Source organism: Agelaius tricolor, unplaced genomic scaffold (assembly GCF_023055355.1).
Source record: "Agelaius tricolor isolate 1412-34295 unplaced genomic scaffold, bAgeTri1.0.p SCAF_14, whole genome shotgun sequence".
Lineage (NCBI taxonomy): Eukaryota > Metazoa > Chordata > Aves > Passeriformes > Icteridae > Agelaius > Agelaius tricolor.
In genome coordinates this window covers 12,245,604-12,265,560 of record NW_027269274.1, presented here as the reverse complement: position 1 = coordinate 12,265,560, position 19,957 = coordinate 12,245,604, and the positions used below count along the sequence as shown (strand labels likewise).

Here is a 19,957-nt window from a genome sequence, read left to right as displayed (position 1 = left end):
AACAAAATGAAAAAAAAAAGAAAAAAAATGCATTCACCTCCCCCAAAACTCCTGACCTCTTTTAATTTAATTATTCACACTAGAATTTTGGTTGACTGCTACTAGAACAGCTTCAGCAGCAGTAGGTGTAGATGAGCTGCTACCTGAATCACTACATGCCATTTTTTTTTCCAGGATGGGAGTTGCAAATATTAAAACCAAGATAATACATCTATACATACTTAAAAGAAAATGTAGGATTCCTTAGATGCACTGTTTCCTTAAGGCCCATTAACAACATTTGTTTATCTATCAAAAGCAAACAGCCAGAAATTAAAGTATGCTTTGATCACTGGAGTAATTTTCTAGACAAAAGATGAACGAACATATAACTCAGACAAAATTATAACAAACAAAATTATCATGGTAATAACTTGAGATACAGCGGCCTTCAGTTATCTAAAGCACGAGTAGCAAAGTGAATGTTAGATACAGGCTGAGATAGGATTGGGGCTCTGCAGTGTGCAGCCTTGGGCAGGCTCTGTGGGAAGGTTCTCGCTGTCTCCACCTGCTTCAGCTATTTTACAGTGATAGCATGCAAGACTCACAGATTTTTCAAGTAGTTAACTCCTAAATTCTGTAGATTCTCTTGACAAAAAGACATGACTAAGACTGAGCTTAATCAAGTTCAACTCAGTGCAATGAGTCTCAGTGGAATTTAATTTGCTGTTTCCATTTAAGTGGCCTGGCCAAAAGCTTTTATCACTTGGTTTAAGAAAAGATTTCATGTCACTGCCTCTTATAAGCCTTCCCTTGTTTATATTCTTGCTGTCATGGGCAAACCAAAATTTTTAGCTATTATCATCATGCATGTCCTTATAGTTTTTGCTGGGCCCCTTCTTAAATTTCCATGTGAATAAAAAAGTGTAAGTGTATCTATGTGAAATATTAAGAATAAAGCACTTAGTAAGAGTGATACATTTTATAAAACAGTAAATTAATTCTACTGGATGCTTAACAAATAATCTTTTGTCAGGAGAAATTTAAGAGAATAGACACATGATCCCTGATAAAAGAAGTACAGAAGAAAGAATTCTTACCTACTGGAGATATTCCCAATAAACAGTGATTCAGAAAGATTTTCACTTAGCCATTTTAAATACATTTTAGTTTTGATAAAATGGGATTATCTCCTTCAGTTGAGAAAGAAAAATATTTCTGCATGTATTGTAACATTTAGAAACAACTGAGTTTCTTCTTCGAGAAGCATCAATGCAGGACAAAAAACAGACTTCAGAGCTGGGAACCAACTAACTGAGAGCATTTTGCTGCAACTTGCAATAAAGCCTCATAAAACACTAGGGCTCTGCATATGGAATATGCCCTTATGAATCTCCAGGAACTCTGCCTTGTTTTGCAGAAATACAGCCATCTGTTAATATCTGGAAGGGTTTGGACAGGAGACACTGCTAGAAAAAGCATGCCCTTGATGTCAGTTGCTGGAATAAAAATGAGAAAAGGCCTATGTGGGACAGCTGGGTTCTAAAGATCCACAACTGCTCAGTGTTTGAGCCTGCCTTGCTTTCTTCCATGCTCTATCTTGCTCCTACAGCTGTGATCTCTCAGCAGGATGATTTCTATCAGGTAGCAGCAAATGCTGTGTTGGCTGCTGGCTGGCCAGGCTCCATCAGCTTCAGCAGGGAGTGACTGTGCAGACTGCTCACATCCACAGAGAAACACCAAAGAACTGCATAAACATCATCTGCTCATCTCATCTTCCACTCCATCCCCCGCCTCGAGATTTCAGTTTAAAGCAGTATTTTATTTGTATTTGAAAATTATATTTGGTCTAATAAATACATTCAGTTAAAACAAATAAACACACACACACAAAAAAAAGTCATAATTATTTTTAAAGCATCTTTTCCATTTTTCAAACAGCCACAGAAAACATCAAACATTTTAAAAAGTCAATATTAATATTGACTGTTAAATTGATATATTATTAGAAATGCAAATAAGAGCTGGTCACACGATGACTATGGTCTGCTAAAAAGATAAAGCAGTGAAAAGGCCAGATATTTCAACTTGCCTGATTTACTTTGAAATGAAAAAACACTGCATGTAAAATTAGCTATATATTAGCACAACATGTATTAATGGCATGCATGTTACATTATACTTATGTATATATACCAAATACCTGTATTATCAACATACTATGCAATGTACATTGTATATATAAACAGATAGGATATATAGCACATAATAAATAAATAATAAATAAATAAATAAAATTTAAAATCATTGTATAAAATACTCATATTTATTACATAATCTAAATTGAACAGTACATTGCGTATATGCTCACTACATATATAACATTAATGTCAATGTTATCTTGGTAAGACACTCATTTGTATACTGGATACAAGTATCCTTTTTTTAATGCAAACCAGAAATAGGAGCAGGGAAGGATCTGAAAGAAAATTGAATAAATGGAGAACCTACCTGACAAGAGAGGATTGAACTGGTAGAATTGCTTATTCTTTCAAAATTAATGCCAAAAGATAATGCAATTGTTCTTTACATAATCAGTCAGAGAGTTAAAAGATCACAAACAGAAAATAAGTCTGGAATTAAAGAACAATAATAGCGCTAAAATAAAAATATGTAACCTCTTCACTAAATCTGGGGTGATAATTAGAACCAATTTTTTTAACACTGGAGAAAACTTCTCTGAAACATTTCGTTACTTTTGACAGCTTGGTTCAAAATGTTTTAGAAGCCAAAATCTAGATGTTTTTCAGGTACGCACATGAACTATGTCAGCTGCATTTCATCCTCCTGAAACAGACACCAGCTCTTTAGGGGATAAATGTGACAGTGGCAGTCCCCTACAGAGCTCCCTTTCCCTTATCCAAGATGGCTATGGAACGGGCTCTTTCTGCCCTCAGCTATCATGGCTATCAAAACATTTTCATGGACTTCCTGCCCAGAAAAAGGAGGGACACAGTTGGCTCCTGCTGCCCTTACCTAACATGGCTGCAAGGCGCTTGCCTGCTTCAGCTGTGTGACAGCGTCTGCAGAAACGCAGCAGGAGCTGACACTTCCCTCCTCCTCCTCCCTTTCTCCTCCTCCTCCGAGCACAGCACAGCAGCCAAGCACTTCACACTCAACTCCTCACCCACATGTTGCTTTCCACAGTGGATGGAAATGGGATGGACACTTTCTGATAAGCAGCAGACACCTCATAAAATACCCATACAACAATTGTATCCTCATTTCAGAATGCAACTGCTTTCTGTATTTTCATCTTAGCCTTCGACTCTGCCCCTGATAACTTCTGGACTCATCAGGCAATTTGAAATAGGAGCTGAAAAGCCTGAGGGATAACTACACCCACGCAGCTCCACTGAGAGCTGGCACTCCTGCAGAGAAGGAAGGGTCAGATTCACGTCCTGGATGAGCAGTGGGGACAGCTCAGCTGTTACATGAGCCATTTGGCAGTGCCAAAGAGAACTGGAAAGGCACGTACCATTGCGTGAGCCTGTCCCAGTGGGATTTCTCCAGGGGATGAAGAAGGGTGCAGGAAAACATAATATGCCAGTGGCTTACAGTTTAAATGACACAGTTATATTATATTATTATGTTATTATAAATACTTAGAACATCAGAGAAATGTATCCACTGCTCAGTTTATTATTTTACTTGATTCTCTTAGGCCCTATAGATGGTAATGGATCTTTTTCATCTCTAATTTTACTTCCAGTCTCCTTTCTCCATTAAACATGAACCCAATGCTCTCAGAAACATTCTTTTCATTCCAACACCTGTAGTACCCTTTGTCCCCACTTTTTACACTTTGCAGTTCCAAAGTGCTCTCAATTATTATTTCTACTTTTGCAACTCATTCCCTCAAATGTAATTCCTAATGGACCTAAATTTATTCTCACTTTCTCCATCTTCTTTTTATACCTTTCCTCCTCCCTTTGATTAGTTATGGCACCTTGTATGCTGTAAGCAACAGCCACACAGAATTTCCACTCATTAAAATAATTAGTAAGAGCAAATTATGATTATATTTATCAGAGTAGTACAATCTCATAAGCTGATGAAAGCCATGAAGTGACGTGCCAGATTTTTTTTCCCCTGTCAGGAGAATTAGAACTACGGATAAACACTTCTAAACATTCCACCTCTCCGTTGTTTGTTTTTGTCTTCACAAAATCAGACTTTAATCTTGGATTTCATTTCTCTGTTTCAAACACAGATGCTACAGCCTAGTTTTGCTGTAGTTTTCTCACTGGATTGTTGGAAAAAAACTAGTCTGTTACAAATCAACCTCCCTTCCCCAAATCACACTGCAGTCAAAAATAAAGGAAAACAAAATGAAGACAGCCCTGAGATTTTACTGTGCTACAACTAAGAACATATCAGTCATGCTTTGTGTCATACACTGCACTGCCTTACCTTGACTGCTGCTTTTCCCCTCATCCACTGCTGAAGTGCCTGGCCCAGCTGCACTCCTGTCCTCCACAGCTGCCAGCTCTTTCTGCCATCTCCCATATCCCTAATCCTAACACCCTGTCACTGGGTAATTATAGTGCTGGCATGACCCCAACATCTATCTTACATCAACGATTCCCACTTGTTTGCTTTACAGGGAATGACGGAATTAAAAATGTATTTGGATTGGAGAGACTCGTTCGGCACCAGATGACCTTGACAAGTGACCTTTCCTTGGTTTCTAGAAAACAGGCATAAATATGACCTCGGGTGATGCTCCATGGTGTACTGAAGGAAGACACAGCAGTGTCCCCACCTCAGTCCTGTCCCTGCAGCCACTGCTCCAGGAGTCCCCCGGCTCCAGCTGCCAACCTGCAACAAGACATGGCAAACACGGCCAGCATTGCTCCGGCCCCAGGACGCATCAAACCACACCGCGGCTCCCCAGGCTTTAAACTTGGATCATAAAACGACCAGACACGTACAGGGAAAGCAGGAGCGTGTTCAGGACACTCCTGCAGTTTCACATGCAAGCTCTGCTAAGAACGTGTCACCCCAGCTCCTCCTCTGAGCTCCACCCTTTCACACAATCACAAAATATTCTGAGTTGGAATCAGATCATCGAGTCCAACTCCTGGCCCTGCACACGGTGCCCCGGGAATACCACCGTGTGCCTGAGAGCAAAAGGTTTGTGAACTGGCAGTCTTGGGGCCATGACCACTTCCCTGGGCAGCCTATTCCAGTGCTCTGCCACTCTGCGTGAAAAGCCTTCTCCTAAAATCCAACCTAAACCTCCCCTGACACAACTTCGGGCCATTCCCTCCCCATTATGTTTAAGGGCTGACGGGCCCCGCTCGCGCCCTCCCTCCCAGAGCCGAGAACAGCGAGGGCAAAGCGACGGCCCGGGGCCGGGGCTCACTCACCTCAGATACCTGCCCCGTGCTAGCACGTCCCAGCCGTGCCCCTCCGGGTGAGCACCGACCCCCGTCCCCTCACCCCTCGCGGCCCAGCCGCGCCCCCTCCCGCGCGCCCGGAGCGGGGCGTGACCCGCCCGTGCCGCAGCCTCACCGTGCGCAAGGCGCGTGCGCGAGGCCAGCCGGTGCGCACGCTGCCCGCCCCCGGCTCCGCCCCGGCCCGGCCCCGCCGCCGCGGCCACACCGGGAAGGGCTCCAGGCGCTATGGCGGCGGCTGCGCGCAAGGTAAGGGGGGAGCGGGGCGCGTCCCGTGCCGCCCGCGGGGTCGAGGAGACGCGGGGGGACGCGCCGAGGGAGGCGCCTGACCCGGTTTGTTTTGGGCCCCGCAGGTTGGAGGAAACTTCCCGCGGCCGGTGGCCTCCTGAGCGGCAAAGCGACCGAGCGGGAGCGCCCGGGCCCGGCCGCCAGGCCTCTCCCGCCGCCGGGGCAGCGGAGCCGCACTGGGCGGGCGGAGAGCGCGGGGGTGCGCAGCGGGCCCGCCTCATGCGCAGTCACCTGCGGAGAGGCTGAGCGGAGCCGCCGCCGCCGCGCCCCGCGCCGGGGGCTCCTGGCGAGCACTTCCCGGGGCAGCCCCCGCTGCCCGGCCCTGCGGAGCCGCCGCCGAGGGACGCACAACGACCCCGCCGCCGGCCGGAGCCACCGCCGGGGAGCAACCTGTCAGGGCCGGCCCCGAGAAACCTGCCCACGCGCTGGTTTGTCCCCGGGAGAAGGCGAGTTGGGAGCCTCTCCATGCCTTATCAAGTTCCTTATCTGAGCGGCTCCCAGAAGCTGTAGAGCAGTTCAGCTTTATCTGGTGTAAGGGAGAAAAACAGTGTAGCTCTCGCACTCCATCCTATATCGAGGACCACCTATTCTGCTGGGGTTTATCACACGAAGATGGTGAAATGCGGATTGCTGGGTGAACCATTAGGTCCCTGTTGTGGAACGAGGGCTTTGTATTCGCCTTCCAGTTCCTGATCTGTGCCGTGTGTGTGAGGACGCTAATCTTTCTCCTTCATCCCCCTTCCATAAACCTTTCCTTGCTTCCATGTTGCATTGGTCAGACTTTTGGTCAGTGTTGTTTACGGAAGGGGGGGGGAAGAAGGCAGTTGAGGTTACAAACAAAAGTACTTGTATGACTCATCTACTTGGATTTAAGACATTGTATCCTTCTTTCACGGGGCCTTTGCTTCTCTCTGAAGGAATCAGATGCTTTTTCCTATTCTTCCAGAGGAGGATGGATTGAAAGTTGTACGTTTTAGACTTTTTTTGGGCCACTGCTGATATTATTAAAAGACATAATGGGACTTTTTCACTGGATTATTGCCAGAATTAGTTTACACACTGAAACAATGAGTTGTTAGGCCTCTCATGATAATATTTGTCCTGCTTTAATATAAAGTTGCTGTGGAGGTGTTTTTAAAATTGCGGAGGACAGTCTGCATCAGAAGAGGCTCTCTTCATCTCTGGTTGGTGTGGCAACCACAATCTGTCCTCGATGCCTTCAGCCTTGGCCATCTTCACTTGCCGCCCGAACTCCCACCCGTTTCAGGAGCGTCATGTCTACCTGGACGAGCCTGTCAAGATCGGCCGCTCGGTGGCTCGCTGCCGGCCAGCCCAGAACAATGCCACCTTTGACTGCAAGGTGCTCTCCAGGAACCATGCTCTGGTCTGGTTTGATCACAAGACAGGCAAGGTAAGATGTTCATGTCAAAACACTGAAACTGCACATTTGTTTTAGCAAGTCCCTGTAGATTGTGGGTCACTCTGGTTTTGCCGTCATAAATGTGGTTGCGTAGGGCAGGAGTGAGATTTGTGATAAAGTGGTAACTTTCCAGGTAAGTTGGTAATTTCTTTGAATATTATGAAAAGTATATGAAACTAACATTTGAAAAGGGTAGTTGAAAGGCTTGCATGTGTCTTATTTATTACTGGAAATGGGTGATTTTGAGGTGAGACGAGGTGTGACTGTGAAAGCACGTTGTATCGATATAGTGGTGTAATAGTATTTTTTTCAAATATGGAGAAATTACTGTTTTATCAGTGTGTGAAAATTGATTGTGAGGAGCGTGGAAAAATTGATTTAAAAAAGATACTGTTCTTGTTTGGCACTCTTTCCACTTGTCCTTTTGAAATTTTGTGGAGTATTTTGTTAGGCTCTCATAGGAGGTTTATTACTGACAACAGGAGTGTAATGGGTGGCATTCATGATATAGTCTTATTGTTAGTGAAAATGGTTTTAAAATACATCCTGTGTTCTTAACTGTTCCTCTCTCAAGTCTGGCAGTCTTGTTAAGCAAAATTGAGGGGTCCTGTAGTGCATGTTTTGTCCACTAGGGATTGAACTGGGACAAGTAAAGTTGTTTTACTTAATGACTGTCAAGTTAATTTTAAATATCCAGCGAAAAATTAACAAAGGGCGGACTGCAGTTGCTCAGCCCTGTATTCTTTTTCGAACTCTATTGATGTAATGCTCTAGTACTTAACGTGTTCTAAGTCAGCTGCTTTTTAGCTTCACACCAAGTTCTTCTATGAAATGCAGTCAGTGTAGCTCTGGATTTTAAGAATAACATGGTCTGTAACTCATGCGGATTTTTTCAGTAGTATGACACAGCATGAGGAGCAGTACGAGGCAGTCAAAGTTCTTAAACCTTCCATTGTTAACTATCCTGTATTATGCAATACTTGGACATGATGGGACAAGACAAGCATTTAATTTCTTAAGGCTGGGTTATGGCTTTCAAGTTACCTGCAGGTAATTGTGCAAACTGCTATCTGTATTAAACATTTCACTAAGCATCTTGCTTAGGCTCTATTGTGTACGTGATATGCATTCTTGGATTCTAGAAAACTTAAGTGCTTGAAATACTTTCAGTGTAGTCTTTAACCTTTCTTGTTTGATTCAACAAAGTAAAATGTTCCAATTTATTGTGCTGTTTTTAAATTAGAAAGCATTATGCACATAGCTTTTTATCAACATTTCTTATGACTTACAAAGACTTTAAGACCCCCATGTGCTCTATTATGGTTACAAATATGATTTGTCATTTTCAAGATGGTTAATTTGAGAAAGCACTGAGTGTTGAGCAAGTCTGCTAACTAATAGACAAGCTTCAAAAACCATCAGCTATGAGGATTTTTGTTTGTTTTTAAATTTCAGTTAGCTTTGGCTTCTCTAATATAGGTAAAAAAATTGCATGCTTACTCATTTATCTGTCTAAAAACAGCAACTTAGTAGTAGTAATTAAAAGAATTGTATTTGATAGTTCTTGAGATAACGTCATGTGAAGATTTGACAGAGGTCTGGTGAAAATTGCCAAGGTGGGCCTCTGTAGCCATAGTAAACAACTAAAGAATGGGTGTGTGATCATGCCCTGGAATCCTCTTCTATTGCATGTTCTATTTCAGATTTTGTGCTGTTTTGTTGTCTGTATGGACTGGCTTTTGATCTGGTTGAGTATTGAAATGGTAAATTGTGAGACGGTGGGGTGGGGGAAATGCACCATTAGTGATAGCAGGTATCAAATGCTGTTGTGAAAAGGTAGTTAGAAGATACTGATAAATACAGGCTTGATCTTGAATCACAAGAACTACTTAAAAAAATTCTGTAGTGCTTTCAAAGTGCAAAGAAAACCAGGCCAGAACATATACGTGCAGCAACATCTATTATAATTGTTTACATAACTGCTAATAAGCACATCTCATTTAGGAAATTGTCATTATCCTATCAATGACCTATATTTAAACCTGCACAAATTCTCTTTGTCACAGTATTTGTAAACATTTCTTAGAATCTTATATATAGGACATTCATCAATTCTGGATTTTTTTAAAGGTAAAAGACCTTCAAATGTTCATTTAATAATGAGAAAAACCTTCAGCTATTTCAAAATAGTTTGTTAATGATCTGGGACTACAGTTTCATAAGTTGTGGACTTTGGCAATACCAGTTTCGGGCATTACCAGTCACTCAGTCCAGGCTCTGTTGCCTCTTGAGCTGCCTTTCAGTTACACTTTATTACTTTTTTCTTTTTTTCATGGGGGCTTGGAGTTTTATTTTGTTTAGTGAATCATGTGAGTGATCCTGTTTACTATATAGTCTGTAAACAATTTTGTCAGTATTATCTGTAAATAGGGGTAGAAGAGAGGGAGAATTAGTAAGCTATGTCAAGGAAAGTAATACACAATTTTTTTCCTAAGGCAGAGGAAGGTATAAGCTGAAATATGTTGCATAAGTAGACCAAGCTGAAGATAACATGTTACTTACAATTGAAAGATGTGAATGTTTATTTTGTATAAAGGCATTTTAATTATGCATGGAAAAAGTTATTAGCCCAGGGAGATAATGTCTATGTAACACCAGCATTATTAAGGTTGAAAATAGAGTGAGTTTTCAAGATCACCAATACATAGCAGTTAAAAGAATGTACTTAAAGCTGGATTTGCTTTTTAAAATATTTTAAACGTAGTATGTGAGCCTAAATATGTGTATGATAAAGGTGGAAGGAGATGGTGGTGGGATTATCTGTACTTAGACTTTTTCTGTACATAGTAATATTTTTGAAGATAACTGGTGCAATGCCTCTTCCTTCCTGTGTTTGTAGATACAGCATAATAACTCCTAGTTAACTAGTGGATTTTTCATGAAGTGATAACATTAGAATATTATAATTAGAATTCATTTTGGTTTTTTTTTTTTTTTTAGTAATTGCAAGTTAATGAATCTGGGTTTTTTTAGAGGTGCCTGAAAAAGTGACTCACTAGATACGTAGGAAGTAGATGCTATGCTCAACATGGAGTGTTCCAAAAAGTGTGAATCAAAGCAAAAGAAAAAGTGGGCTATACTTCAGAAAATCTAAATGTGTTCAGCTCAAATCACTGCATTTGAGAAGAAACCCTTTAAAATAGTGTAACTGAAATAATCTTAAACTTGTTTTTATGGGTTTTGTTTTCATTTCTAAAAATAAGCAAGTGGAAGACCTTTGAGAATTTGTATGTGACTTCCAGGCTGAAATGCTTCTGACAGATGTAGAAGCTTTTAGTAGAAACCTGAAGCTTCCAAACAGATATCCAGGCTTTCAAAATCTGGAATTATTCAGTCCCTGACGTTGTTGTGAGTTGCTATTAAAAGTACCTCTTATAGGGAATTCATTGCCACAGTTTACCAAAGGCTATGAGAAACTGTGAAAAATGAAGTATTTTCTTAGATAAAAAGCACCCTAAAGAACTGGTCATTTTTAATAACTGAAAAAAAAAGTGTAGGCACAAGTTGATGTGTTAATGGTAGATAATGCTATTGTTTTCATTTAAATCAGAGTGGATATGAATTGAATTGAGCACATTCATATCTTGGTGATGGAAATGCTAAGTAGTATATTGAAATCCATGGTCCCCGTAATAGTAAATGAAATTCATTAAAGCTGTGCATTATGGCTTGTAGACTTAAAATATGTGATAAAAGTACTGCAAAGAACTTAAAAAAAACAAATACAAAACAGATTCTGCCCCCCCCCAAAATCCAGGAGGAAAACCCAAACCCAAGCAATCATACCAAACCCCAACAGCTCAAAGCAGCCAGCCCAAAGCCCAAAGGCACAGCCAGTTTAACGTGATCTGAAGGACACAGTGCAGTTTGCTCTGCTCTGTTTGGGATGACCCCAAGCCCGGGAACGTTGCTGCGGTGGGGCTGAGTTGATCTGCTCAAGGGCAGGGCTGCCCCCAACACAGCCCTGCTGTGCTGCTGAACGGGCAGGCAGGGGCCTCAGGACAAACACGGGGCTGCACTTGGAAGGAAGAACCCCTTGCAGCTTATTGGACCCTATCTAGCATTCTGCATTTCATTTTGGACCACTAATGCAAGAAACACATTGACAAACAGGAGCTGAGATCAGATAGTCTTTTTTTGCTGTATTGTACTAGGGAGTTAAGTAAATTGATATGAAAGAAAGCAAACAAAATTAGTAAAGAGGAAATAGGTTACTCACTTAACATTACATAAAATGTTTTGTGGATATCAAGAACTTGGCATGATTCAGGAAAGCACAGAACATTTTCTTTGCATGTTCTGTTTGTTCGGAAGTATTTTAGTAAATTTGTCTTAAAAAACTAAGTGGGGTATGAAGAATGGTATTTGGAATTGCAGGGTTTTGGTGGGAAGTTTTTTTTCCTGCTGCTTCCAGTAGAGAATCCTGTGTGATACTCTGGCCTATTTAGTGCTGATCTATGTAAGGTATGTTTAGTTTCCCATCTATCAATAGCACTTATTTTGATAGATACCATGTCTGTTATTTGTTTTTTCCTCTATTATATCTTCTTGACTTTCTGTTAGGATTGTGGTCCCAGAGATGAACAGATGTTTTATTTTTCAGTACTCTTGATGTTGCTGTATGCTTACAGTCTGCAGTGGAGACACTGTCTTCAAAACATTGAATATTTCCAAGTGCCCTGGGGGACTGACCTGGGATTTGCTGTAATGCACTAAGGTGAAACTCCAGTGCTTGGGTGCTTCTGGTAAGAGGGTGATGGCAGGCAGCCCTGACATCCACCTGTTAATATTTTTATGTAAGTGCTTTTCACCCTGAATGAACCATCCAATTTTATACTGATATGATCATGAGGATAGGATGGGGTAGGGAGCTCTTGCTTTTGACCAAGTTCAGCCCCATGGTTTTAGGAGCTGGTGTAGGAGTGCAGGCAGCCATTTATAGTAGAGGTAAGGCAGTGCTGACAAGGATTTCCCTGCAGAGATACCATCTAGAGCCACTGCTGCAGAGTTAATACTGTAATTCTTGGAGCTGAGCCATTGCAGTCATGCTGCATCTTTCCTGAGCCAGGAACACCAACACATTGATTAGGCTTTAAAAACAAACAAAAATCCCTTTTGTATTTGCAATGAATTTTTACAAACCTCAAATGAATCAGGTTACTTAGCTGGAATGAAGGCCAGTAAATGTGTTTTCCTTAGATCTCTTGTGGGATGGTTTGGGTTTGCTCCTGGTCCCAGGCTTATAAATGCAAAACCTTGCTTCCCTACATTTTTATTATATAAAGTTGTTATTGATTTTTACTTTTTTATATGTTGGTAGGGTAATCCAGTGATCATTTGCAGGTGGATTTACATGGCACTGGAGAAATACTTTGATTTGGCTTTATCTTCTCATTTTTCTTAATGTTACAGCCTCATTTGCTTATTTATCTAATGAAAGTAATTGAATTTATGTATGCTGTAAAGGGCCATGTGGGTGAGGAGTGTCTGTGTCACTGTGCTACTTTGGTTGTGTTGATTTGAGTCTGATCTAGCTAGAATTCTGCAAAATGTGTCGATACATACTCAGCTGTTTTGTTGCATTTTGGATTTTGTAATTTCTTTTAATAGATAACATAAAGTGAAAATGATGAGTGTTTTTGGAACCAGGACGGTCAAAAGGAAGCAAGAAATCTGTCTCCATTCCTACAGCTACCAATTTTACACTCTATTGCTACTAAATTATATGACTATTTGTTGTCTCTGGATTTTCTTTTGAATCACATCAATACTTGCTTCCTGTTAATGTTCACTTGCAGAGAGTTTGGATTATCCAAGAGCTCTGAATTTTGTTAGATCTTGCTGTGACCTTGCATTAATTTTCCCAACTTGTCTGTCTTTCCAGAAACGTTTCTGCTTGTGGCAGAATTTTTGGAAAAAGGCTCAGCATTGTCGCATTTTTGTTGAATATAGACAAGTGTTTTCTCAGTCTGCTCTAGGAGTGGGAACATCAGACAGAGAGATGGGTTGGACTATACCCATCTTGCAAGAAGACAGATCTCTCTGCCAGAGGCCCAGAACAGTTTCCTCCTTGAAAAGGAAAATCATTGTGCTGGAGCCAAACAATTAATTGGATACAATTTTCCTGTTGTGTTGTACCAGACTTGTGTGTGATTGAGCAATGCCTTAGAGTTTATTTCAGTCTTGAGAAAGTATAAATAAATTATGAACTTCCAGCAGGCTTATAATAGAAAGTCCAAAATCCTGTAGTAGCACTGTAGTTGAGTGGAAAAACACAGAAAATGCTAGCAGGAGTTTGACCTTTTCTTTCCCTTTCTTTACTTTAGTAAAAAATAAACATAAAAAGTTCAGGGATTAGTCAAGAGTAGTTTAGGGCATGAGGAATTTATAAGATCCTTGCAGAGCTAAGGAATATTACAGTATTGATAGTTGAACTGTGGTGTGTAGTGAAGGGAAATATATGTTATTCATAGAACTTTTAGGTTATAAAACATTAACCAACCATTGGAAAGAATTGACAGTTACGTGGGCTCAATTGCAAATGTCCTAATAGTGTAAAATTTGAGAACTTGTAAATAAATACAAAAAATAGTCACAGCATTGTGTTATGTTAAAGTAAGTTTTTTCCCAGTAGGAATATCTTTAGTTTTAGTTTTCACATGATAATTCAAATGTGTTGAAAATATTTATTACAGAAAGTCTTCAATACAGAAAGCATACAATGTCTCATATATGAATAAAACCTATATAAGAACATAAGAACATCTTTTGCTCTTGTGTTAAGATAGTATTGAATAGAAACATAAGAATTAACTTACTAGTGCTGCATATTCTCATAATTACACTTGTAGTATTTCTTCCATAAAAAAAAAAAATAAATGCAAGAGCTTAAGATGGAAAAGTCATGGCTGCATGTAACCATGTATTGAGTTATACCCTTTTTAAAGGAAGGAATAGAAATGTTATGTTTCAAATCCAGAATGAAAAGCTCTGTAATGGGCCAGATAGATATTTGTACAGCAAGTTCTTTTGAAGACATTTGGTACTGGCTGCTGCTATCTGCATATGTCATTAGTCTTATCTGATACGGAAGTTTTTGCTCTTAAATGGAACTTTTCCAGAGTTGTTCCTTTTTTGGAAGTGGAGTGAGCTGAAGTTTAAACCTTGATTTGTTTAAAACTTAATCTTTGCCATAGTATCAATGTTCTGTAAGTGGTTTTTTTGTTTGTTTAACTCCACTCCAGCAGAGTTTAATGATTATGCCTCCCTTTCTGTTTTTTTTTGGGTTTTTTTTGGTGTTTTTTTTTTTTTTTTTGAATTGGTTTTCTTGAAGTGTAATGCTTAATTATATAGGTTAGAAGCCAGATCTCTTGGTTCTGCAAAGCTGAGCATTTAGCCTGCCTGCCTTTTTGCCTTTTAATATCCTGGTGACCTTTCCCAGTAACTCGTGGCACAATTAACTGTCATTGTCTCCTTTTTTTCCTTGTTAGCTGTGATAGTTATGTCAGAACTTATGGGCAATAGAATTGCAAATCAGTTTCTGTAGTATTACTTGTGATTTTATTCTGCCATTGCTGGGTTTTGCACTTTTGCCTACTGTTTCCAGGTGCTTGAAGAATCTGAAAGCTTTCAGGATAATGAATTATTTGTAATTCGTCATGTTTTGAACTCGGTTATTTAAAAAAATAAGCTTTGTTTTTTATATCTGATTGTGAAAGAATCCATTCTGCAACCAAGTTATTTTTGCAGGTCTGTGATCTCTGTAGGTAACTCCTTGTTGTGTTCTTATCATTACAGGGGTTCCTCTTGCTGGATGCCAGAGGAATTTTTAAGGTTATGTCAATATTAACACATACTTTTAAGGGACAAAGAATAAGTTTGATGAAGTTCCTTTTGTTTCTATGGATTCCAGAACTTTAGGTCATTAAATAGGGTGGTATCTGCTTTGAGTGAGGTTACAATACTGTGAACAAGGGCAGCAAATCCTATATGACATGGATGAACTGGCAGAGGATAAGTAAGGTTGGTGTGTACCTCAGGAGATTGTCCAGTCCCATCTGCTGGTCCACAGCAGGTCTAATGAGTTGAGGTTGCTTGTGGACTTTGTAGAGAATTTTGTGTACAGAATTAATCCCTACAGGAAATAAGCTTCTGAGGTCAGTGGCAGGCGTATTAGCTGGTAGATTAGCCTGTGTTGCTGTTCTCTTAAGTGGTGTTTGTAACTTCCAGTGTATGTATGCATAGTTAAATTTAGTATTATGCTTACCTGGAGTACTTCTTGTGTAGTGTAACTTGAAATTAGTACCAAAATGTGTCAGGTAAATTTTAAAAGCATTTCTGGAGGAAAAGAAGCACTAAATGAATGACATACGAATGTTCCTAATTCCATAAGGGTGGAAATAATACAACACTTTCACTTATAGCTGTCAACCACTACTTCCTTTTTAACAACTCAAAGGGGAAATTATTTTCTTTTGGTCTTCCTCTTTAAGGACCTTTTGTAGACTGCATATTCCAGCACTTGTAAGAGAGAGCCAGGAATACAAATTGTCATGGAAGGGGTATATTTGTTTTTGCAATCTCTGTAGCTATTCGATGTTAGGTCAAGCTGCTGGTTGTGCCACTTAAGCAGAGCTTTGGTAGTTATATAAATATTGTCAGCTACAGTGAAGGCCAGTGATTTGGTCTATGAACAGAGCCCTTCCTATGTAATTAAGGGAATAAGTGATAGGCTGCTGTTTATATTAATAATATGTTACCTATAACACAGAAAGGCATGTGGATGTTCTAAGTCTATTTGAATGCTCTTTACCCATGGCGTCACTCTGATCTTTGGTTACATTTATGAATGACTTTTAATTAGAAAGTTAAGAGTATGTGTGCTGTGTTTAGATAACTTCTAACTTGCACATAAACAGAGAAGAAAATGTTTCTGGAGTTTTTGTACCTGAACAAATGCATTGCATCAGCACACAAGGACAGCCTTCCTTTCAAAGTGCATGTTTTGATCCTGAATCTCTGCACACATGCTGCCTCCCTGACTGAGACCAGCACAGATTGTACATCCATCCTGTGGCAGCATATTGCTTCCTGATCAATTGAATGCAGATCTACATTTTAGCTGCAGATTGACCTTCCCTGACCCCATGTTCCAGAAGTGGGCTTGGGAAGGGTTAGGTTAGCAAAACACTGCTGTCCTTTCTCTGAGCCACTCTGGGACATCCAGATCGCATTCCTGGGGCCTCCTTAGGTCACCTTCTCCTGGGATTTTGCCTGCTTCACAGGTCAGTGTCAATGTGCCTGCAGTTGAATAATTTTGTATGCAGATGAGCAGGTAAGAGGGGTTTTTTGGTCTCCTCTGGTTATCAAATGTAAGTGTGCTCATTTTCCTTCCTTCCTTTCCCATGCAGCTTAATGTTGAGCCTTCCCAGCATAAGTATTGCTGGATAAATTTTAGATGATATTCTGAGTTTTATAAACTAATACTAAAGGATCTTCATGACTATTACTCTTTATTTTGGGATCTGTAACTTGTAATCTCTTTGATGTGTGTTATGGTTTATACTTGCTGTATGCATTTTGGTTTATAATTGGTGTTTTGTAAATAATTGCTTTGTAATATCCTTTAAAGCCTTTTATGAAGATGTAGTTTGGAGTCTAATGTTAGGGTACCTGTAATCTTGCAACATGATTTCAGTGGCTGGATCTGCTTGCTGGTGCTATGCCTCAAATCTAGAATGGTTTAACATCCCATTCTGCTTTCAATATTGCTTCAGACAGTTATTGTGCAGGTGAGCAAAGCTCAGTGCAGACTATTCTGTCTTGTTCAGACCAAAACTTCTCAGATAGTAGAAGGATTTAAGAAATAATAAGTGCTTGGTTATACTTGTAGACATTTAGAAGAGGTAATTTTTTTCAACTGCTACACTCATGCTGAGGTGTCCCAAGTATTCTTTTTCATGGGACAGTTGTAGTGGAAGGATGTTAAAATGTGAATTTGTGATCATATATGGACAGAAAATGTTTTAACCTTGAAGTTTAATTATGTTTACAGGCACAGTCAACATGCATTTTTATTTCAAAACTGGTTATATTTAATATATAAAATTATTTTTAATATTTTTATTTAATGGTGAGATAGTGGTGACATAGAAAAGAAGAAAAGAGGTAAATCAGCTTTCTAGGTATAGTCTCTTCTATCTGAAAACAAGTTATGACTTTTGGAAAGTTCTGCTTGAATTTACAAAAAATGTGGTGAAAAAGTCACAAGAAAAACAAATATTTTGGAACACAGGAAGGGGCCAACTTTTTTTTTTTTTTAATATTAGCAGTGACAGTATAATTGCTAGGACATGGAAAAGGACTTTACTGAGTATACTGAATCAAATGTGAGAAATGGGTCAATTCAGTCTTTTTTGTTATTTTTGACCCATATAACTCCTGCTCTGGGGTTTCCTTTCCATAAAGCTAGAGATGATAGAGTGAATGGACAGGACCAACCTGCTACTGATCAGAGAGTCACAGAATGGTTTGGGCTGGGAGGGACCTTAAAGATCATCTAATGCCAACACCCTTGCCATGGGCAGGGACACCTCCCACTAGACCAGGGTGCTCAGAGTGCCAGCCAGCCTGGCCTTGAACAGTTCCAGGGGTGGGGCATCTTCCAGTTGTTTGGGGGTTTCCCCCCATCATTGTTCCTTTCTTGGTGTTTTTTAATTCATTTTGCTCATTAAGTACTAGCATAGTAGTAATAGTAGTAGTTATTATTACTATATTCCAAAGCAGAAGAATTTCTGTCAATGCTTTTAATAATTCTTGGTGAAATGTCCCATTTCAGTGGAAGAAAAGGACACCAGCAATAAATGACTACACAATCACAGAGGTGTTAGGTACACTACATTTGCTCAAACAGGAGTGCATTTTTATCAGTTGTGTCCATGTGCAGGTCTGAGGCCATCCTAGCAGGGTTCTTTTGGCTTGTCCATATGCTGTGTAGACTTGGGCTGGTGGGGGTGAACTCCTTATTTCCCTCATGTATTGTATTTGTGAGCATTTGAAAGAGTAGGAGCTATACTTGCCTTTTTCATGCAGCCTTTGAAGTATGAGCGTTGTTTGCTGGAATCTTAAAAGAGGGAGGAGAAAGAAAGTTTATCTGCTTTGATAAACAAGCCTTTGGAAAGAGCTCTGTGACCTTGCTTGAAGAAGGATTATGATGACAGGAATGTCTTGTATATTTATTTTATATAATCACAAGTGGTGAATTCAGTTAAATGTGGCTTGTTACAGTGTAAGACACTTAGATACCTGCCTGCACTTGAGGCAGAGTAAGGGTATTATCATTTAAATGTCTGAATTATGATAATTTACATACTTGTTTAACATGCTAGCAGTGTATGAAGCCAAACTTACAAGTTTTGAGAACATTATCATTTAAATAACTTGAGTTGTTTAGTTTTTTTCAAGTATCAGAGCTTTAGGTTCTGGAGAATAGGCATGGATGACTGTTCTTTATAAAGGTGTTAACTGGTTTTTTCTGCTTGGGTAGAGCTGTGATGCCCCATAGCAGAAAGCCTGCATGACTTGCATCTTCCCACAATGCTAATGAGAAATTGCATTTTGAAAACTGTGGTGGAATATAGTCTTTGTTATTTGCTGCAAAACTCGGAGCTGCAATTCAGAGAGAACTCTTGCTTTTCAGTTTCACTTCTACTCTTTTACAGGATTTTGTTCCAATTCAAAAGGTACTTTTTTCACTATCAATTTGTGTTCCTCCATGCTTTCTAGTACCTTTGACAGAACAACTAAAGCAAATAGCACAGAGCAAAATCTTGTCAGCTTACACTGTGCAGTGAAAATGAATTTTAGAAAATCCAAGGTCACTGAACCTACACATTTCTGAAAATGTTGGTGGTAACACTCATTTAGAGCACGATGCTGTTGCCACCATTAGGGCAGTAATCTAATTGAACAGGAATAGTGAAATGGAATAGGCAGCAAAAAAGCACAGTGAAGCCCAACATCAGAGTAGGGTGTTTCATCTTTCAAACAGCTGATCCTCTCGAGGCCTAAAGCCTCTGTAGCAGGGAGTTCCTTTCTGTATTGTGTTTTTGTCAAATGCTGGGTAGTAACTTCCTTTCATTTTTAATGTATGTATATTACCATTAGAAAATATGATACTTCAGGTTGGAATTAAATTTCCCTTTATTTTTTCTGGTTGAGAAGGTGAAAAACAAAATGTTCTGCAAAATACTGTTCTTAGGAAAGTATTTGACAAAACTGAAGAAAAAAGAACAAATCTATGGCAGAAAAGGTTATGAGTACACTGAATATTTCTAAACCAGTTGTCAGATGCCCGGTGAGCTCTTCTGCATAACTGATCCATCATTCATCCTATCCTGAACATGTTGGTTCTCACACCTGAGCCACTCTTAAAATAACTAAAATAGATTTCAGCTCTCTTGTCTGTCCTCTGTAATGTCAGTGCTGTCTTCCTTTGGTCTTTGGGATGAAAAGAATTGCAGATTTTTAAGAGTTACCTATTTTTTACAATGCCTCCCCACTGAAGTCTCTAAGTAATCCCAACTGCTGCCTTCCTCTTCCTGTATCTTCCTGCAAAGTGCAAACCCCAGTGGTAAAATTCCAGCTTCATGTGCCTTGCCTTCCTCTCGTGTCCTCGAGGCTTTGAGTACATATGGTGATGGAGCAGCCAGGCATGAGTCAGTTTAGGGGCTGGACAGAGGGAAATCAGGGG

General features: G+C 40.0%; 1 protein-coding gene across 32 annotated transcripts in view; it reads left to right on the top strand.

Annotated features, from left to right (window-relative positions):
* The first annotated feature begins 5,575 nt into the window (after positions 1 to 5,575).
* The window catches only part of SLMAP (sarcolemma associated protein), a 90,166-nt gene continuing 75,784 nt past the window's right edge, over positions 5,576 to 19,957 (top strand). For all 32 annotated transcript variants that reach the window (XR_011681171.1, XM_071439702.1, XM_071439730.1 and 29 more), the window contains exons 1-2: positions 5,576 to 5,687; positions 5,792 to 7,137. Coding sequence is in view for 31 of the 32 variants with exons in the window: in XM_071439702.1 (XP_071295803.1) it covers positions 6,940 to 7,137 (198 nt within the window). In the remaining variant the exon portion in view is untranslated. The remainder of the gene's footprint in view (positions 5,688 to 5,791; positions 7,138 to 19,957) is intronic.